Source organism: Lytechinus variegatus, chromosome 9, assembly GCF_018143015.1.
Source record: "Lytechinus variegatus isolate NC3 chromosome 9, Lvar_3.0, whole genome shotgun sequence".
Classification (NCBI taxonomy): Eukaryota; Metazoa; Echinodermata; class Echinoidea; order Temnopleuroida; family Toxopneustidae; genus Lytechinus; species Lytechinus variegatus.
In genome coordinates, this window is record NC_054748.1 from 35,030,985 (window position 1) to 35,054,554 (window position 23,570).

At 36.9% G+C, this 23,570-nt stretch overlaps 1 protein-coding gene across 1 annotated transcript; it reads right to left on the reverse strand.

Annotated features, from left to right (window-relative positions):
- Nucleotides 1-4,445: 4,445 nt before the first annotated feature.
- Nucleotides 4,446-23,136, reverse strand: LOC121422000 (FAD synthase-like). The gene is made up of 13 exons (XM_041616803.1): nucleotides 22,875-23,136; nucleotides 21,854-21,948; nucleotides 20,420-20,543; nucleotides 19,017-19,132; nucleotides 18,398-18,538; nucleotides 17,472-17,623; nucleotides 16,336-16,424; nucleotides 15,145-15,357; nucleotides 13,068-13,176; nucleotides 11,845-11,946; nucleotides 11,451-11,572; nucleotides 6,737-6,878; nucleotides 4,446-5,307 (listed from the first exon to the last, which is right to left on the reverse strand). The coding sequence occupies exons 1-13, from the start codon at nucleotides 23,032-23,034 to the stop codon at nucleotides 5,157-5,159; spliced, it is 1,716 nt and encodes a 571-aa protein (XP_041472737.1). The 5' UTR covers nucleotides 23,035-23,136; the 3' UTR covers nucleotides 4,446-5,156.
- Nucleotides 23,137-23,570: the final 434 nt, after the last annotated feature.

Sequence of the window (23,570 nt, forward strand, 5' to 3'; positions counted from 1 at the left end):
TATATTCATGCATTCATTGTTGTCTTGAATATTCAGTGTGCTTCTCTTTGTTTACTAAGGACATTGTGCACATTTGCAGTAGAAAAAATTATGACACTGATGTATTGCCATAGAGTTATGATTGAATGGATCAATCGTAACTCTTTGTAAGACGGGGCCCTGATCATTGTGAGCTATATTCCATTCTTTTTTACTGATATTCAGGAAGAATATCATGAAAATTTGTCCACTGCAAAAGATAGCTCTTCAAATGCACCAATATTACAATGTCAAATGGCAGCTGTAACTCTCAGGCCAACAGTATGGGTGAAGTCCCATAAATGCTCATCTGTGTTCAGTGCATACCTGTGACTTTTGGATGAATTGAGAACATTAACTCAATTTCTCATCAATTTGGGGATTTTGTTGTTTTTACAAGAGCAAACACCAATTCTCAGTAAGCAAATAAGGAATTTAAAGTTTTCAAGTGCAATGAATACTTCAAGAGGTGAAAGATGAAATTATCCATTCAATGAGGTGTAGCAGAGTTGAATGGATCATTCATTTCATCTGTCACTGAATAAAATACTTTGTCCATTGCATGAATCAAGAGAACATTCATCATTTGTTTTATATGACAACTGAAATAGACATTGTCATTTGACATTTATATATTTGAATAAAGTGCATTAAGGGAAAACGTGGTCTGTTGATTGCTTCGTACATACAACACACGCACTACAAACACAATAGTTACCTGTAGCACTGGTAGTCTCTGAGCCCAGGCAATTGAAATAATCCTATAGATCCAAAATTGCACGACGAATGGATCCCAAATTGCACGGATGATGACATCATCGTAAAATGGGCCGAATGGTCGCTCTCAAACAATCAATCAAACGACAAGGATCTAACTAGGTGTCATATAAACGCATTATAAAGAGCCTGTCGCAATCAAATTTTGAAACAGTTTCTTCCATTATTCTTATTCACTACCAGGGCCCTGTTTCACAAAGAATTCTTATAATAACAAATGCCCAAATTCTATACCAAATGTACTATCGACCAATCAGATTGAAGGGTTTCAGTAGCTTTAAAGGGGAAAAAAATAATAAAAAATATTGCCGAAGGTTTGAGAAAAATTGAAAAATAATTAACAAATTATTAGAATTTCAATTATTTGATTTGTGACGTCATATGCGAGCAGCATTCCTACATAGCGAATGGTAAAAAATCAATGAAATGTAATTTTCTCAGAAAATTGAAAATGGTTTTCACTGTAACTTTTGTATATCAATAGACCATTTCACACCCAATCATGAAAAGAAAACAAAATTAAGTCATCAGGAACCATACAAAATTTGAAATTCATACATTTTATATTATATAACATATGGGGCAGCTGCTCGTTTATGACGTTACAAATCCAAAATTTTGAACTCTAATAACTTTCTTACTCTTTAACGGATTTTCCTCAAACCTTCACCAATATTTTTTACTATTTTTTCTGCTATTTTTACAACAAAGTTTTCTTCAGGGTGAACTTCCCCTTTAAACTGTTATTGCAAAAATGTTAATGTAACAAGTTTTATGAACCCTGACCCCTGAACTAACTTTTCTCTTTAAGAAGAGGCAAATGTAGATGAAAGGATACGAGTGTCACAGGACTTGAATCCTGTACCTTGTGATGTATGCATATAACCACTAGACCACAGCACCACCACAAATCAGTTCAAATGTAAAAAAACAGAAACAACTAAAGACAAATTAATGACAGAGAAAGACAAGATACTGACTTAATGCAGAGCTGCCAACCTGAACAAGAACATTTCAGTATTTTCAAGGCTGAAAAACAGTATTTTGGTGAGGAAATCAGTATTTTCACAGAAATACCATAGGACAACACATAAACTGAAACTTAAGAAATCAGTATTTTGCATGAAACAATCAGTATTCTTCTCTATTTTCAGTACTAAATACGGAAAATCGGTACTACTTGGCAGCTCTGTATGACATACAAAGTTCAACTGTATAGAATTAAGGGTATATCGTTTTAAGCACTTGCAAAGGGGGGGGGGCTATTTTATTGTGAAATTTGACATGGAGATATAATGTATATTGCACATGAGATTGGAGAGAAGGCGAGGGAGTATTCTAATCTCAGTATTTTTTTAATCAGATGGATTTAGGACACATTGTAGTGGTAAATGCATTTGGCGTTCAGAATTCTATCAAAACCCATTCAAAATACATTCATAATGCACCCTGAAAAGATAGAGAGTAAATCAAGGATGCATTCATGGTCATTCAGAATACATTTATATTGCAGTTAGATGCATTTAGAAAGTAATGATATAGACAGAATCCAATCAAATTCAACTAGAATACATCCAAAATTCATTCAGATGCATTCACAATGCACCAAGAATGCATCAAGAATAAATTAAGAATGCATTCATATTCATTCAGAATACATTCAAAATGCATTCAGATGCATTGAGAGAGCACTCAGAAGGCATTAATAACAAATTCAGATTCATTTGGAATACATTCAAAAACGCTTTCAGAAACAATGAGCAGTATTCAATTCATTTATAATACATTCAAAATGCATTCAGTCACAATAAGAACAAGTGGAATGCCTCTGGCCGTCTCACCTGCATCACGCGGTTCAATATAGCAGCAGTGCTGACTTTGAATACTAGTACTCTAACTCGCACAAGATGTTCAGTGATAAATGGTTACTCTTATGTCCACTTTTTATGAACTAGACCAATAAACTTACAGAGATATGATGGTTATTCAACAAAAAACCCCAACATGGCCAAAGTTCATTGACCTTACATGACCTTTGACCTTGATCATGTGACCTGAAACTCGCACAGGATGTTCAGTGATACTTGATTACTCTTATGTAAAAGTTTCATGAATCAGATCCATAAACATTCAAGGTTATGATAGTAATTCAACAGATACACCCAATTCAGCCTAACTTCATTGACCTTTGACCTTGGTCATGTGACCTGAAACGCGCACAGGATGTTCAGTGATACTTGATTACTCTAATGTCCAAGTTTAATGAACTAGAGCAATAAACTTTCAAAGTTATGATGGTAATTCAACAGATACCCCCGATTTGGCCAAAGTTCATTGACCCTAAATGACCTTTGACCTTAATCATGAGACCTGAAACTTGCACAAAATGTTCAGTGATGCTTGATTACTATTATGTCCAAGTTTCATGAATCAGATCCATAAACTTTCAAAGTTATGATGGGAATTCAACAGATATCCCCAATTCGGCCAAAGTTCATTGACCCTAAATGACCTTTGACCTTGGTCATGTGACGTGAAACTCATGCAGGATGTTCAGTGATACTTGATTAACCTTATGTCCAAGTTTCATGAACTAGGTCCATACATTTTCTAAGTTATGATGACATTTCAAAAACTTAACCTTAGGTTAAGATTTTGATGTTGGTTCCCCCAACATGGTCTAAGTTCATTGACCCTAAATGACCTTTGACTTTAAGCATGTGACATAAAACTCAGGCAGGATGTTCAGTAATACTTGATTGACCTTATGGCCAAGTTTCATGAACTAGGTCCATATACTTTCTAAGTTATACTGTCATTTCAAAAACTTAACCTTAGGTTAAGATTTGATGTTGACGCCGCCGCCGTCGGAAAAGCGGCGCCTATAGCCTCACTCTGCTATGCAGGTGAGACAAAAACCTCAAACCCTCCACCGAGAGTAAATTTAGATTTATTTAGAATACATTCAAAATTCATTCAGCCACATTAAAGGAAAACCTCAAACCCTCCACCGAGAGTAAATTTAGATTTATTTAGAATACTTTCAAAATGCATTCAGATTCATGTGCAGTGCACTTACCTGTGATTTTGCCTTAAGTAAAATATATTGGAACTACAACAACTCTATTTGACTTTTAATAGAAGAGATATACATACATGTTTTGCATAACCTAGTCTCAAATACTGCTTTGACCTAAGGAAGAACGACTTGTGCAAGTTTACCTCTTGATTCATATCCATTCAGAATACATTTAAAATGCATTCAAATGCACCTAGATTGCACTCAGAATTCATTCACAATGCAAGGCGTGAAGTTTGAGATGTATTGATTGCAGTTCAGAATTAATACTGAGGTATGTTACTGAATCAATACTTTCATCACAACTTGCTATTCATGACCCTTAGGATGCCAAACCTAGCAAAGCAACCTGTGTCCATCGAGGAAATCAATCTTCGGAAGCCATATCATAATGAATGATGCCTGAACAGACTGGTCTCATGGCATACAAATCATACACATCAGTCGGGACAACAGTGCAAATATTAAACCCCAAAGGAACATGTACCCTATAAGAACAATCCGAACTCGCCATAGGTGATAGCCAAGGGTGAATGGCCTTTTTCCAAATGAAATATATCAAGTGGAGGTATATACTTATGCCTGATTTTTTTATACATATATTCCTTTGTTTCATAAATAATCATGTGGACACTTGTTTTTAGATGAATCATACTTATCTACAAACCATGGTTAATCATAGTATACTTATAACAAGGCCATCGCGAGTCTACATGTGTAATCTCTGCTTTCATTCATAAACATAGGCAATCCGTTTGATGCACCAAGGCTACAAATATTGTATGCAAAGCACCAACGGCCTATATCATCTCACTTTGTTTAAGTCGCTGTTTTCTTACCATTAGTTCACAGAATGCCCAGAGGCAATGTTTCATACAAATAAATCCCACACTGAATTATAGTTCATAAAAAGAAAACAATGACAAAAGCAAAATGCGGCAGTACAGGCATTGTTTATTTTCACCTTCTGTTTGTATGTAGTCTCAACATATCAGTCATTTCAAATTACATTAGCGTTACACAGCAAAGAAAACAGCTGCTGCCCCCCACCTAGATTACAGGCAAGGGCAACACTGGTCGTCTCTAAATTTGGACATTTGGCCAATTTATTGCCTGGATCCACTTGATGGAATATTTTTTTAATATAAATTTATATTTGAATATATAGAGCATATGATTCTCTGATCATCGGGCCATCTCCTGCTGCTAATTGTCACACTTTTTGACAGCCTACATAGATACTCCATTATTTAAAAATACAGGAAGAAGTTGGAGCGTATCATCATTTGGGCGAGAAGGGTACCCTCCCAGACCTCTCATGTTCCTCTTCTGCTAGTTTGTGGGCGGGGTGGTACTTGATCTCGCCCCTGTCGGTGGTGTACATCAGGGCGGGGTTGGGTGATGTGGTGGACACACTACCCAGAGAAGTGTAACTATTCGGAAGGGAAACAGAAGAGACAATTTAAAGGTCAAGTCCACCTCAGAAAAATGTTGATTTGAATCAATAGAGAAAAATCAGACAAGCACAATGCTGAAGATTTCATCAAAATCGGATGTAAAATAAGAAAGTTATGACATTTCAAATTTTCGCTTATTTTTAACAAAATAGTTATATGAACGAGCCAGTTACATCCAAATGAGAGAGTTGATGATGTCACTCACTCACTATTTCTTTTGTTTTTTATTGTTTGAATTATACAATATTTCAATTTTTACAAATTTGACGATTGGGACCTCCTTGCCTGAAGCACAAAATGTTAAAATAATGGAATTCCACGTGTTCAGGGAGGAATGAAACTTCATTTCACATGGCAATGACGAGAAAATCAAAATATTTCATATTTCAAACAATAAAAAACAAAAGAAATAGTGAGTGAACGACATCATCGACTCTCTCATTTGGATGTAGCTGGCTCGTTCATATAACTGTTTTTGTGAAATGAAGCGAAATTTTGAAATGTCATAACTTTCTTATTTTACATCCGATTTTGATGAAATTTTCAGTGTTATGCTTGTTGAATTTTTCTCTTTTTATTCAAATCAAGTTTTTGTTGGGGTGGACTTGTCCTTTAAATTTTGATGAGTGAAATGATTACCATAATATTAAACTTTGAATTTTGCAAGTGTTAAGGTGAAACAGACCACTCCCGTTCATGGCGACAATAACAGGATTTAAACTTTGGATTGATGATGATGAAAATTGTTAACAATATTTGGTAATGTACTAATAATACATTTAACTCTGCCTAATGGTGTGTTGCAAGTCAAGTTTAGATCCCAAAATCAATAGGTCTGGTCATTAAGACTCTGTCACAACGTTCCGTGCAAGCCTTGTGTGTGACTTGCGGGTAACTACTTTTGCTATCAGCAGGTCGCCACACTGACAGTATCTCACACGCATCTAACATGCTGTTGCCCGCAGAAGCGCACGCAAGTCTGATTTGGATGCAGAAAAGTTTTGAAGATGCTCAAAACTTTGTTGCGGGTGACCTGCTGGTGGAAAAAATCTATTATGATAAGCTACAATTGATATATCACTTGCGAATTAGCAACAGACATTTGCAACTGATTACAAATAATTTCTTGTGACACCCCGATATTGGGACCAATTGAGATTTGTTGACTTATTTATAAATATTAATTTAAAGTGGTAATTTTGATCGAACACAATTTAATCAGTCTACAGGTTCTTAAAATTGATTTCAGTGAATAACCTTCAACAATGCCAAGAGGTTACTAACAAATAACTTAATTTCAAGAGGGATAAAATTAATTCCAAAACATGCATGTTTGACTAGACTAAAGATTGTTAAAATTGATTTTTGCTGTAGGTGACTCAACCATACAAGAGTGTAAACTCACCCTTTGTCATAAAGTCTGCAGTAAGGCACAAAAAGGCGACGCAAGAAGGCCCAGACATCATGGTAGCTCCAGAATAACATCGGATTGACTCGCATCAACTCAGGCCAACCTTCATCGGTGGGCGAGAAGGCACTCAAGCTGGCTGATTAGAATAATGAAAATAAAAATCACAATGATAACGTGATGATCTTTGGAGGTTTGAATGGTGGTAATGATGATGGGTAAGAAATTGAAGTTAACCTGTTTGAGAATGCATGATTTCACTACATGGCACATGCTTTCAATAAAACTCCAGCCAGCTTATTTGAGAGTTCAGTGTCCAATTGGTTATTTTTTTTATAATTGGTCATTTTCAAACGTGAGTGACACGACAATCGGAGAGGTGTAAGGGCTCATATCTACAAACTTAAAGGTTATGAATCAATCATGACTACTATATTATATACAATGTACATGTAGGACTGGCATGGGCCACTGCGAGTTTGATTTGAATTCAACAATTCGTTTAGTAGGTATGATTAAAAAACGGTGCGTGAGTGACACGACAAATTTTGGACATGGGTTTCTGACCACTAACACATATGGTTGGATTCGTGCCCAAGCAGTTGTCATGGAGTACTGTGAGTACCAGTAAATGGACATAAATAGTGTACCTATCTAACACATATAGTCAAAATCAATCAAACCTTCTCTATGGAAAATGGTACCCTCCTATACACCGTGAGTGACACGACATCCAAAACGTGAGTGACACGACAAGTGCAAAAATACAACATTTATCTCAACATTGAAAGTATTTTTTGCATGATCTAGAAGAGTAAAATACCATTAACCAAAAAACAAGCTTAATTACACAATAACTGCTTTCTTTAAAGTTAATATGTCATCCTGATGTTTTATTCTTGGTTTATGGTCATATTTGCCCATCAACTCACATTCCCTATACCATACCACATTGTCACACTAGGGCTTCTACCACTCTCCTCTTTAGAGGAGGAGGGGGCACTTGAAGGAGGTGTTATGAGGTCTTGGCATTGAAATCAACTCAAACATTCTTTTTGTGGCCTGATATCATTCAAAACTTTTAACTCTTTCTCCCTATCTGTATATGAAAGTTTACAGGTTCATACAATTCAGCATCCACAACGGATGGAATAATTTTTCCTTGTAAGAAAGGTATTCTCAATAGTCACTAACATCATCTGGCATGGTCTGGTAGCCAATGATGTCATGTATGACTCCTTTTTCTTGAAATATTGGATTACAATATTATCCTCCTTTAATATTTCAGGCATTGTCCAAATAGGACATGGGAGTTTCAATGTCTTTTTTGGTACCAAACCCTAATGACGTTGCTGCACACTTCAGATGGACTATCAGCAAATCCTTGAGAAACTTGGGAATTCATCTCAACAAGCACAGGTTTTCTCCTGAACACTGCTTGTATGTGGACCCCCCCCCCAAGGCAGTACATGTAGGCACTGTACCAAAATTCAGAGCTATTCTTTTAGCTGGAATCTTGTAAGCACCTTTTCATTGCTAATTATTTGATCATATACCATACCACGGGAATCCAGGGAAAGCCACAAGGTGAAAGACGCAGTCAGTACCTGATTCTTGCATAAAAACTACAAGTCATTAGCCTTTCCTTTTCTAAGCCCTTGGATGTCACACTAAAATCCAATTCAGCATCCCAACCAGGCTCCCTTTATACCTCAATAGCTTTTTCCCCTCGAGGTCCAGCTCTGTTCTTATCAGGGTACCCCCCCCCCAAAAAAAAAAAAAATTGATCTACTGGTACATGGCAACCCATCCAAAGTTGCTCAAATCAAAATGCGGTCTCGGTTGGGACTTGTTGGGACCTACATGAACATGCATCATTTTGTTGTAATTAATATATGTGTAAATGCAAATCTGCTCTGAACACACATCGGCCCGCTTACGGTAGTTTGCTGTTCAGACCCTACATGTAGTTGATCACTAGCGGTATGAATGGTGGCCGAACAAATAATGATTTTGAACTTGGCATTTAGCTGCTTCAAGCAATATCCAAAATGTTCTATCAAATCTCAGTACATTCTCACCTGAAATGTTATGTTTTCTTGCAAATTTGTTTATTTCATGTCCTGGAATACAAGCTTTATGGCAAATGAAAAGGTTGATTTAATCAATCAGAAGGAAAAGAAAAATATTTTCTTTTCCGAATTTGAAAAAATGTTTGGTGTTCATGGTGATCTCTTATATCTCATGTACACTACTTTACCACTAAATTTCTGCAAATTTCAAAAAAGGATCCCTGACTTTTCTAAAGCTCTATGAGTATAACAAAGAAATAACATTGCTCAAAAGAAAGGTGAACTTTCTGCTCATTTCTGTAAATGGAGACAGAGAATGTTCGAGTAATACCTAGGTATGACTTGAAACATCACCAACCCTTTATGCATTGTAAATATGTCCATTGCTAAAGTATAGTGGTTTTTCTCTTGATACATTCATAATTTTGTGTTGATTGATTATGTTGTTATATTCTTAATCACAGTACATTCACCAAAATATGAATTAGGATCCGAGTCTTCACACCAATGGAAAATTGTCAGGATTTTTTAAACCAAGGCAACCACGGAGAGGAGAGAAAATAGATGAACTCAATGTCAAATTCAATATTTCCATAAAAAGGAGTAAAATTAGGAAGATGGAGGAAATTATTAGCCTAAAATAGGCCTAAATGATGTCAGGAACAACATTTTGACTGTATCCCTGGTAAAACGCTTCAGAAATTACTGGATGTCCTATTTTATACACAATATAATACCGTGAGTGACACGACATTTCGTGAGTGACACGACATTGTGAGTGACACGACACAACTTTAACAGTTAATTTTAGCTTTACCTTAACACATTGGACCAAGTTACTTTATATACAATAAGGTACAGATAAACTGTATTTGCTCCAGTACTGGGATAAATTAATTTTCAGAATACACAGCTCTAGAAAACTTTTTGCATTTAAAATGTGAGTGACACGACAACCAGTTTTGAAAACTTCGAAACCCAATTTTTTCAGAAAAACACTTCACAGATTTTTTTTTTTGCTATTTAGGAGTTAGATACAATACACAGCTTGTATCTTGCCAACAAATGTGCTTCTAATACAAATTTTATATTGTGATAGGCAATATGTGAATTTTGATGCAAAAATCAACATTTTGTAACATTTAATTTCCCTTGCATAAAATTCACTGTATCTCAAGACTTAATTAATACTTTTATGTAAATGAAATGGAAAAATATATTTTAAGATGTCTAGTTTCAAAAAACATTGATGCCTAATAATTTCTAGCAAGTTTTAATTTTCACCCCCATGTCCACTTTTGTTTGAAAATGACCAATTATTATTATTGTGGAATTTTAGATACATAAGAGCAAAGAGCACAGTTGTCATCCTGAACAGGAACATTTCAGTATTTTTAAAACTGAAAATCAGTATTTTGGTGAGGAAATCAGAATTTTCAAAGAAATACCATAAGAAAACAAATAAAACTGAAACTTAAGAAATCAGTATTTTGCATGAAACCACCTGGTCTTTTTCCCATTTTCAGTACTAAATTCAGAAAATCTGTACCACTTAGCAGCTCTGAATGAGGTATTTATTATTAGGGAAATCACAAAGAGAAAAAAACAACAGTAGGGGAAGGCGGGGTAAGTTGTGACAGTTTTTGCTTTTTGCATGTTAGAATTGATATGATTAATAATCGTGTCGAAATAAGTACCTTGCCTTGAAATTTAATTCTTCTGAAATATTTTCCACCTATATATAACTTTCTATCCCAACACTGAAAGTCATTGTGACCTTTGAAAAAAACGATGTCAAATGGCTCAACTTGCCCCATATATGGGGTAAGTTTGAGCCACCTTCTGGGGTAAGTTGAGCCACAAAAACTATGTACAAAATGTATGGGGGAGAACCAGCATGTCATTTTTTTGTTTAAAGTCTTTTCACTTGCTAATTCTCTATAAATACTAACATCCTGTAAAAGGAAAAGAGCAGTCATGTAAATTTGCTCCTTTCAGCCTGCATTTCAATCGATTTTTATGGTTTGTTTGTTTTTTTAAGATACATTACCATAGGAATTACCATGGCTCAACTTGCCCCATGCTGTTTGGCTCAACTTACCCCAGTCCGAACTTAGTGCGATAATTTTGTATCCACATATTTATTATGCATCCATCATATAAAAGACTATGACAAGAATGAAGATCAATACCTGGACTAATAATGTTGTTATCATGTCTTTATTATATTTAAAGACGTGTGTGTTTATAAAGCACTTATCTATTTCACACTCTTTACTTTTTTGGCTGAAATTCATATTTTTCCCTCTAAAAAACTACTTTTTGTTTCAAAGTTGGAAACAATGTGGTGGGGTTAGGGGTTATGCTATGGGTCATCAATACATGACACCACCACAATGTCTGACTCATTCATTATTGGCCTGGGGCTGGTGGCTCAACTTGCCCCTATGCTCAACTTACCCCGCCTTCCCCTAATGTAGCCTACATTTAAAAGGAAAAAACAGCTTGGTGAGATTAGCATAAAAGTTAAATAAATTGCATTTACATATATAAATAAGTGTTTTACTATTCAAAACTGCACTTATTACACATTGACATGTAGCTAGCCCTACAAAAATGCAGAAATTTGCTTTACTTACCAGAATGTGGGTCCGTCTGTCTCGTTCCCATTAATACGGCTTTGATCGTCGGATGATTCTTCTTCATATCCCATAATGCATCTTTGATACGACCCTTTATCAAGATAGTCTTCAGATTATATCTGTAAACGGACAATCACATATTGCAAAATTTAATAGTTCATCGGGGGAGAATTTCAACATTTTTGTCCGACAAGTTGTCAGATCTGACAACTTTCCTTGATTCTGATTGGTGGTTACTATGGTAACTGTCAGATAAAACAGGCCTTGAAGCTAATTCTTCAATATTGACTGGACCGGTATACATTTTTGTAAAATGGTAATGAATATCAATATTGAGAATAAACCTAATGAAACAAGAAAGTATTCAAATACAATATACCAAATTTCTCACCTTTTTATAGATTCATCCACAAATTCGTCAACTTCATGGAATGTTCCGTGGGGGTGTTGGATGTAAAGTACTTGTAGCTGGCCTTTGTATTCAGGGTATTTCCTGAAGGAGAATTTGGAAACAACACAAATAAATTAAATTAACCCATAACAATTCATGCCAGTACTGAAATGCCTGAAGTGCTTGAAACACTTTGAATTGTATGCAACTGAAAAATCAAAGAAATGCAACAATAAAAGTTTGAGAAAATTGAAGAAGTGATGAGAATGAGTTCCTCCCCATTGGCAATACATCAAAGATGTATGATGTCAAATATGGAAATCTCCTCCACTATTTTTGTAAATATCAGGGGCCACGGAACAGTTTACAAAGTAGGGGGGGGCTAACCATGCAAAATATCATAGTCCTATTGTCATTTTTACGTTTTTGTACACGGTTTTGAAAAAAAGTGGGGGGCTGAAGTTCCCCCAACCCCCCTCCCCCTTCCGCGGCCCCTGAATATTTTGCTTCATTTTGTCTGTTTTACTAAGTCTACAATCATCATAATAATTTACATTATCGTCACCATCATCATGATCATCACTACCACCACCACCATCATCACAATCAACAGCACTAGTATCATCATCATCATCACTACCACTATCATCATCATTATCACCATCATCATCATCACCATCAACATATTCATTATCATCATTGTCACCATCACCATCGCAATCATCACCATCATCACCATCATCATTATCTTTATCAATACCAATATCATCATCATCATCACCATCATCACCATCATCATCACCATCATCAACACCATCATCATCATCATCACCATCATCATCATCACCATCATCATCATCAACAGCACTATCATCATCATCATTATCATCACCATCATCACCATCATCATCACCATCATCATCACCATCATCATCATCACCACCGTCATCATCATTAACAGCACCATCATCATCATCACAATTATTCGTTCAATGCCATTTGCTCCAGCGAAAATTGCTCCCCTTTAAATTCCATACACTAATCAGATGACAAACTTCAACATTAGGTTTAACACTTTACCCTACACTAAACCTAACATAAACCCTATTGCAACCCTCACCCTACATCTCAGACAAAATTAAGCCCGGAGCAATTGTCGCGGGAGCAAATGCCTTGTCGACAATTTATCATCTCACATACATGTATATACAAGGTGATCTTACCTTTTAACTACGGCATGGAATAGATGTATAAGTGCTGTGCAATCTTTGCCTCCATTGAATCCTGCACATATCTCCTCCATTTTGTACTTCTCAAGGGCCTCCTCAATCACTGTGCAAAAAAAAGGTGGTAAACTAATCACAAGCAGGGATGCCACTAGGTGTCCTCCAAAAATACTGAAACTTATCGCAGGCAGGGACAGTGTCCTATATCAGTGAATTGGGGCACTGGCGGTGGAAGCCCCCCAATTTTTTTTTTTGGGGGGGGTATCCCCCACCTCAAAATTTATGGAGGGGGGGGCAAGTGGCTTCTTACCTTGTTGTGATCGATGACATTGAAGCCAAGGTTTGAAAAAACTGACGGTAGTTAGTTGTGTGTTTCTAAAGTAATAGAACGCTAGACTAGTAAAAGCTTCAGTCTCTGTATTTTGGTTGCTCCGCTGAACCGCGTTGGCTCCACTCACCAATACATAGACTGAAGAGTTGTTGGCCTGTACATAAAGACAATCAGCTAACCCAGTACCAGGGAGCACCGGCCAGCGAAGCGGGCCGGAGCTCCCTGGGTTACGTACCGTATCAGCATGCAGCTGTAACGTTAGATCCAACATTCGGCAGACCGATTTTTGGATCGTTTTTGGTACATAAAATGTCACATTATGAAAAAACAATCACATCCAAATTCACGAGAAAATATATAAAATTCAGAAACATCGTACCTTATACAGCAGTTACCGCTAATTCCTTTCAAATTATGATCAAAACTTAGTCATCCTCGATCCTTTCGTTGGTCATTGTAAGTTGCCATCTTGGATGACGTCATCATCTTTACAGACGTATTTACCAGTCGCTATTATATCGCGATTCGTGCCGCTGCTTTGCGCTTGTCTATGTGCGTGCGTTCGGAACTTGTCGCTCGCATTGATTGGCCAGGATATTGAGGATTCCAATCGGAAAGCCTTGATAAAAGCATAACTCAATGAACGTAGTGGGCAGTGCGCGCGTTTATAAATTATGTACTGTATAAAAGCAAATATCTCGGGGAAATATCTTTCACTCGGTCGATCGACATGCATCGAAATCGGGAGAGTTGTAGAGGGGAAAAGGAGGACTTTCCGACTTATTTTTAGTACACAGAAAACAGAAAAAGTCGGAAGTACGGAAATAAGACGGACAACAGGGAAAAAGACGGAATTCCGTAAAAATACGAAAAAGTGGCATCCCTGCACAAGATTGTAGAAATGTTAATGAAAAATGGGCGCAGTGGATTAGTCTCCGGACTTTGAAACAGAGGGTCATGGGTTCGAATCCAAGCCACGGCGTGATTTCCTTCATCAAAAATTCATCCACATTGTGCTGCACTCAACCCAGGTGAGGTGAATGGGTACCCGGCAGGATTAATTCCTTGAATGCACTGAGTGCTGAAAGGCAGCTCGAGCTAAAGCCGGGGTAATAATAAACAATACCCCTCGGAATATAATATTTCTAGATAGATGGCGCTATAAAAAATGCCTATTATTATTATAATTTTTTTTAGTCATGTTTTTATTAATAAATCACCAGTTATCATATTTTTTTAATTTTCATTCCACGACATTGTTACTAAGAAATTAATCTAAAATTATAGAAGATTCAAATTCAAATGTGAGCCTGTTTCATAAAGAGTGACTTTGCCATTCAAACAACCATGAAAACCTTGGTTGGCATGATTGGCTGCTGAGCCCTGTTATCCTGGCAGTTACCACAATGGCAAAGGTCTCTGTGAAACATGGTCCATGTATTCTGAAAAATAATAATATGCAACCGTTATATAGCCGTAATGAAATGTATACTTGCGCTGTATAGTGTTACTCCATCCTAAGCACAGCGACCCTTATCCCGTTTCTACCCATTACTACTCCCGAGTGCAAAGTGGAAAATGTAGAAAACACAAGAGCTGCAGAGGGAATTGAACCCCAGACCTTGTGATTCAAAGTCCAGAGACTTCTCCACCATGCCATGACAACTATGATGGTGATGATAATGATAATTATAATCATCGTCATCATCACCATCAACATCATCATCATCATAATAATAATACCTTGAAGAGCTGTTGCCAGTCTTGCAATCAATGGGTCTTCCAATCCCGACGAAACATCGTTGGCAAGACAGGTGGCAGGACTACTGGCACTGGACTCTAGCTGGGTAGTTCCTGGACCAGGCGGAGGACTAGGTTGGTCCTGGTTAGAAGCTAGACCATAGACAGCCTCCGCAGCATTGCTGATAGGGTCCTGAATATAGTTTACAATATGCTCTATGAGGGAAGACAAGAAGTAATAACTTTATTAACACACTGTATATCTAGTTACCTGTGGGTGCATTGGGGTCTTGTGGTTCTGACTCTCGCCCTTCAAACAGAGGGTCGTGGGTTTAAATCCTAGACATGGCATGTTTTCCTTCAGAAAAAAATTTATCCACACTGTGCTGCACTCGACCCAGGTGAGGTGAATGGGTACCCAGCAGGATAAATTTTTTGCATACACTGAGCACCGGTGATGGTATCTCCAGCTAAAGCCAGGGTAATAATAGCAAGCGCTTTGTATCTTCGAGCAAAAAGCGCTATATAAATCCAGCTCTTATCATTATCCAAATGTGCACTATTAAACAGGCTTTGGCTCAAGCTGCTTTTTCCTTCACATGGTGCATTCAAAAAATCATTCCTGTCAGGTACCCATTCATCTCACCAGAGTGGAGCGTATATTGAAAATTTCTTGTTCTAGCTAACATTGAGCCCTGGGTATAGACTGTACTATAGAGAAGTACCACTTCACTTTTCTTTCTACATTTCTGGCAAAATTAGAAGAATGTGAAATGGATTTGTTTATCAAAATATCTTCCTCAACCATACATGTGCCTTTTATCATAATATTTCACAAATGCAAGCAAAAACTCACACACTTTTTGTTAATAATTGTACCCTTAACTGAGGAACATAATGATAATTTGTAGTCACTGGTTAGCTCGTTTGGACTGTCTCAATATTTTCATAAGTGTGTTTTACTTTTTTAAAGTCACGGCAATGTCTCTTACAATGTCGTACATGTACCTCTGCACGTCTGCCTCTTACATACATGTAAATCACTTATGTAAATGATCATTAACCTCCTTTCATGTAAAAAATTATTACATTTACTTTTGAAATGGTCATACTCTGTATTTTGTTGAGACAAGAAGAAACAAATAAATAATAATTAGAATAAAAATAATAAGATGGTGAGCTTGAGTAACTCACCACGAGGTAGCAAAGAAAGAAGTTCACTGTGAGCATCCTCTAAGGTCTTCTCATCTTCACATTCTAAAGTAAGCTTGACGGTGTAATAACTGGAAGAAGAAAACAAATACAATGTAACTTCATGCAACAGGTCTAAGAAGCCAAGCCAAGACGACTCATCAGCAATTAAAGTACACTACATGTATGGTGACAGGACAATTGCTCCTGCAACAATTGCTCCTGGCTTAATTTCGTCTGAGATATAGGGTTAGGGTTGCAATAGGGTTTACGTTAGGTTTAAAGGTAGGGCAAAATGTAAAACCCTTGGCTGAAGTTGGTCATTCAATTAATGTGTTGAACTTTGAGCGGAGCAATTGTCGCCAGGGCAAATGTCACGGTACCATTGCACTAGCTTATATAACACTTCACACTTACTTTATCAGGAGTCTCTAAGCGATCTACAGTAATGCAGGATAATTACCCTTTCATTAGCAGTGCAGCTGTTATGCACACTGAATTTCAAGAAATAAATTCCTACCAGGTACCCATTGACCTCACCTGGGTTGACTGCGGCACAATGTGGATAAATTATAATATCATTGCAGCTACATTTTCTAATCTAATATTGCACTTTATGAGATATTATACAAATAGTGAACATTTATGGGTGTGTTGTGCTTTTGCAGCAAAAGGATTTTACAGTACGCGACAAGCTTGAGGCACTTGCGCCAAATGCTTTTGTACAATACCGTGAATAGCCAAGATGCCTGCATCGTCAATAACATCCTGCATTTTAAAATGTGCATTCTTTGTTTTATAAAATGGGTGGTGCAAATAAATCTGTAATAGAAAATTTGTTTAAATCCTTCCAAATTTTCTAGGCTTGCACAGATGAAGAGGTAAACCCTGCTTTCTTTCATGACATCACAGGCAAATTTACCATACCCGCTTAAGCGCATCAGAATCCATGCCACAGCTTTTTCTATCAAAGAATGCATATTTAATGCACCCAAAATTCACATTGCTGCAGCCAAAAATGCATGAATAAATGGTTACATGAATGACATGCAATACACACTCACAATTTGATACATCATTGACCCATTATACAAATATCCTATAATTTTATAAGGCAGAGCATGTTAACTCTAATTTACCTATGACTAAGTTTTGGATAGGACCCAAGATGCACCCTTCCTTTGTATTTGGCGTTGAATTGGTTAAGGTAAGGAGCTATGGCGATCTCATGGGTGCTGATAAAGATCTCTCGAAGGTGGAAATGAACTTGAGAGCCCTGGAATAATTTCTCCTGTGAAAACAAGAAAACCATAATCATCATCATCACCATTATCATCACCATCATTAACATCATCTTCTTCATCATCATCCTCATCATTACCACCATTATCATCATCATCCTCCTCATCATTACCACCATTATCATCATCGTCATTATAATAATAATCATCATGATAATAAAGACAATGTGATGCTGATGATGTTGATGATAAAGATGGTAGTGGCGGTAGTGGTGGTGGTAATGATGAGACGATGCTATAAAAGTACTGTAGTGTGTTGTTGTTAATGATGATGGTGATGACGATGGCGATGGTAATGATGATGATGATGATGGTGATAATGATGGTGATAATGATGGTGATGGTGATGGTGATGATGATGGGGATGGTGATGATGATGATGATGATGACGGTGATGATGATGGCCATGGTGATGATGACGATGATGATGGTGATGATGACGATGATGATGGTGGTGATGATGATAGTGATAGTGATGATGATGATGATGATGACAATGATGATGATGATGATGGTGATGATGGTGACAGTGATTATGATGATGATGATGGTGATGATGATGATGACGATGATGATGATGGTGATGATAGTGGTAGCAATAATGAAGGTGATAGCAATTATAATAATTATGATATGTATCATATCTGAGTCTTATAGAGTAGACCTATTTTTTATCAAATTATCACAGATTTGAATGCAACACTCATGCCTGTGTTTGGTTAATTAATGCTGCTTTAATTCAATTAAAAGGATAAGTCACAAACCTTGAGTGAGAGGAAAGCACCCTCTAACAGCTTTGGAATGCCAGGGAAGACATACACGTTCTTGACAGAAACAAGAGGGTAAAGCATCTTCTGTCCTGTTTTGAGGTTTGTGCCGAAAGTCAGGGTGGAAGACTTGGGAATCTATGAAATTGAATGAGTAAAAAAAAAATGCAGTGAGCAGTTATAGTAATGGTCTACCACCTACACACCCTAATCAGTTATACCAGAAGGCGAGACAAAATCACTTTCACCTATCGAGCAAAGGTAGTGCAAAACAAATCAAAAATAATTAAATCTCTTAAAATAGCCTTAAAAACGGACATACTGAAGCTTTTGACATGCACTCCTCTGAGTAAAATCGCATGAATGACTAAAAGGCTAGAGCAAAACAATATATAATAGAACAGAAACTAGAAAATGGACGTTAAATTGCGAGCCGTGATTGGCTGTCTTGTAAACAAGTTAGGCTTGATACCAGCCATATATTGAAGCGAAGCAAATAAAACAATGCAAGGGTTCTTACGAACTCCTTTTGGCAGCACAGAATTAGTTCTGTTAGCTGGATATACGCTGCCTCGAGCATGCGCAAATGAAACTCCTTGCTCAGCTGATCTCTTACCAGAGCCATTTTGAGTTGCGGCGAATCCATAGAGCTATCAGCACCAAAGTAATCTTTGCATATCTTCACCAGCTCAGGGTGGGGTATTACCTCCTCATCAAAAGCCTTGGCTACACCTAAGAGGTGGGTGATAAATCAAATAAATCAAAAGTGTAAAATGTAAACAATTAGCAAATTCAAATCTGACACGCCAGAGGAATTGCAGTCCAGTCAAAAATATGCACAGGGGCTATAGGCAATCTAGATTAAGGCCGAGTGGTACTGACCAGTCCACCAGTGCCCGACTAATGCTGCTGATCACCGATGCTTTGTTTTTTCAGACCTTCTGACCACTGAAATTAACTCTTTGTGTGCTGGGCCATGAACGCCTCAGTTCTGAATTATTTTCAGGGAGGGATCAGGAACAATAAATAAACAAAATGGACTTGCCCAATCCAACTCACTACAACTTTTCACAGCTAAGTCGTAAAGAATTTCACAAGCTTTCTGACTATATAATACTTTTTGGAAAATAATGATCAGAAAATGGGTAAATAATACCTAATTTCACACATATATGGTATTAATATGGAAAAGGATAAATTAAATGGATTGTAAGCATGACATTTGAAGTTCGCGTGGCACCGAGTTTGCGTTGGTGCAAAGGACACCTGGAAAGAGTTAAAAGATTATATCACAATGCCACAAAAACTTGGACAGTCAACCAGTTTAAAAACTACATTTCCTTAAAGATTCATGATATTGTTCCATATGATATTATCAATCAAATAGGACTATGCAAATAAGATTAACAAGCAGGATTTCTCAATTTCCTTGCTTCAATCTATTCCCGTCATGGATGTGGCCATTTTGTTTTATTTGTTTGCGACTGTAAAACTGCAGCCATGTATCCAGCGCTTCGAAACCATACAAAGAGCTCTAATGCTATAAATGTTATTATTTAGATCCACCAACTCATACATACTACATACTTTAGATTTTACAAGTACTTTATAACATTTTCTGAAATTAAAGATAATAAAAGATATTCAAAGACATTGAACATTATTCTGAAGTTATTCTTCATTCTACTTATTCTTTATTCTATTCGAATTCTGAAGTTAGGTTTAACTTCATAGACCATGGTCTAACTGTGTGCTAAAATTATGGGAAGCCAAAAGTGTCAAAATTTTTATTAAGTAGTATGTTTCTTATGTTTACTGTACTAATTCCTGATTCATCGATGGTAAAGACAATCATCTATTTATACTTCCCAGACAATTATGAGTGATTTGAAAGCCCAACGAGCTGAAATATTATATCTCTACTGTTAGTGATTTAGGTAACAATTGGCTATCCATACTTAAACCACAACTTTAAACCTGAGTTTAAATTAAACCTGACTTCATAATACCGGCCAATACCTTCAAAGGTAACATCATCATGGGTGGGTCCAATACCACCTGAAGTAATAACATGGGTGTAACGTTTGGAGAACGAAGCAACTTCACTGGCAATGACTGACAGATCATCATGAATCACAGAAACCTGGAAAGATAAACAAGGTGGCTATGTGTATATGTAGGTCAAATCTTTTTGAGACCAAAGAAATCAATTTGACTTACACAACACATATATTTGAGGGGGGGTTCACGAAGATTTAAGTCTGACTTAGGAGCATTAGAAGAAACTTTCTCTCAAGTGCAAGTATATTTTCCGTCCCTTAATCAATCAGAAGTTTTGAAATTGAGAATTTGTGATTGCTAGCTAATCTGCTTCTTGAAACAAGCTGTGTTATCTGATTTGCTAGTCAAAATTGATCTACATGTATCAATCGTAAAATTGCAACAAAATATTTGCAATTGATTGCAAATATTTTCTTGCAACACCCCGTTAGAGTCACAGATGCATGCTGTATAAAGGGCATTACGGTACCGCACTGGGAAAATCATGCTAGGACGCGCGTTACCGCGTATTATAACTTGCCTCTTTGTGAAACATCCCCTTGGTAAGGAATAATTTTTTTTTAGTTAGGCAATTACAAGGGTATGTAGCTTGAATTTTTTGAGATTTCTATTGAGCTTATAAGCTTCAAAATAATATATAACTTGGTAAAATTGATCAACAATTACCCACACAAGTATGAGTGTATAAGAAACTAAACGAGAGCTTGAAAAAAATGGTGTGAAGTTCAGGGCCCCGCCTTACAGAGTTACGATTGATCCGATCAATCACATCTACGGATAATGGACGGCCAGCTACATCAACATCTACTAAAATGCAATTTTTTTCAAAATATTTCTAGAAAATAATGTATATTCATTCATCATTCTCTTGAAGATTCAATGTGGTTCTCCTTGTTTACTGAAGACGTGTAGAAAAAAATTATGGTGTGGATGGATTTCCATAAAGTTGAGATTGATCGGATCAATCGTAAATCTTTGTAAGATGGGGCCCATGGTCCACTCAAGCATTGAGATATACATAATGTGCAACCTCAGTGAACTATCAAAGTAGTTTGAGAAAAATGGTGTAAAAAAGATCCTGCATAGATATTGTCTTTTATTTAACTTTATAGCTCCAATTGTTACAGTATGTATGAGGACTTTGTGAAGAATAAATTGTTTTAATGCTTTCTCCATCTTACAGAGAACCAAACATTTTTATTTTTAATTTATCTTCAGGGTCTACTGTTTTACAACCTACAGCCTGAATCTGCTACATGTTTTCCAGGGACCTTTTGCGCATTCGGGGGGGGGGGGTGCTCCAAGTCCCTGTGTAATCATTTCCCTGCAGAGAACCCTCCCTGGTGACTAATTGTTGGTTTTGTGGAGGTGGGTCACAAAGGTATATCTTACCCTCTCAACTCTGACCCCCAGCTTGTAGAGTTCACTGCAGATGAAGTGTGAGTTTGTATCCAGAGTTTGACCTTTCAGAATCTCATCACCTATGACTGGAAGATAAAAGTAATGTCATCAGTTATCATAAACTGTTGAAAGCTCTTCAATACATAACCAGAACGAAACCTACAAGTTTGATTATCAAAACGTTTCCAGGACGAAATTTCAAAAGGTTTTGGAAAATTTGTTTAGAGCAGAAGACTTGTCTCCGATTTTCAATTGGAAATGCATGTACAAATATGCAGTAACCCAACATTTGCAAATTTCTATAATTTACATGTATGAGTAATTGTCCCATCACAAGACCTTTTGTAATGGAACCTGTAATGTAGCACGTCTAATGTACTAATTATCACATTTGTGTTTATGATTTTTTTTTACCTGTAGGTCTCGGGACTAGAAGTCTAAGTCCTAACTTAGTTGATTTCACAAATACCACCACAAAATGTGATAAAAAAAGATAAAAATCAATAACCACAATTTCTTAAACATTCATACATTATTTCAAGACGTTGTCTTGTCTTTCCGTTGATGCCCACAATCAAAGTGTTGATTATTATGGCAAAGTTGAAAAAAGTTGACTTGACCTTGTCTGCGATATCCTACATGAGGATATGATAAGCTCATGAAGGTGATGAAAATTATATATTGGCTAACTTGGACTCACAATAACCAGTCACTTATCATGACACTTCCAGTTCCATTGTCCATGATTTTCCAGATTCATTCTCAATTTCAATTCACATTCGATTGCATTTGATCATGTCATGTCATCATTTAATATTAGATACAACTGAATTTAGTTTTACCCACCCAAAAAGGTATAAAAACGTGATTTTTTTTTAGTCTTCAAACTTCTCACATATTCTTCAAATCGAACATAATTTATTTCGACTAGAATTTCAGAAACGCATGCTGCATGCTGTCCAGGCCACTTCCAGTCCTGCGCACCGGCACTGCCAAACCAACGGATACTCACTTATGATCCCCGCCGTAGGTTTCCCGTCTGTGTTCGCTGCCATTCCGCTCAAAGATCGCAGTCGATTAGATGTTTGTCGACAGCCTACAAAATGGCGACTAAAGATGGAAACACGTCTCAAACTTGTAAATACACTCATCAGAATCATATCACATCGCATGCATATCAAAAGCCCTTAAAACATGTTTGTTTTCGGAATGTTAGGGCTTAATTGACACCTTCGATTCAAGAACTGTATGAGAAGCAGCCACCTCAAGTTTCTCAACTCATGGTAAAATCAATGTGCAAACGGGTAAGAAAATTTTGGAAGATGCGATATGCTGAAGCAGTACTCGTATTGTTATGTTATGATGATAATCCCCACCCCCCCCCCCCCCAGTGTTATTTAGGGTACGCCTATGCTCGTTCCCTCCCTTTGAAAGCACCCCCCTATCGAAGGTCTTTCAAAATTTCTGAACCCCCTTTCGGAGGCTTTTCGTGGGTACTGCTCAATGTATCCTCTATCTCCGGTGAGAGCTCTCATTCCAACAAAACTGGTCCGTACTTTACTTTTCAAAATGAAATAATCCTTAATTCAGGATTATTCAGGCTCATTCGAATGAGCTTTCAAAACTAGCAGGAATTTCAGGAATCTGATCCCGGAGTTGATTAATTTTTCTACGTTATTCAAAATATTTGATAACCCCTTTTTAAAAT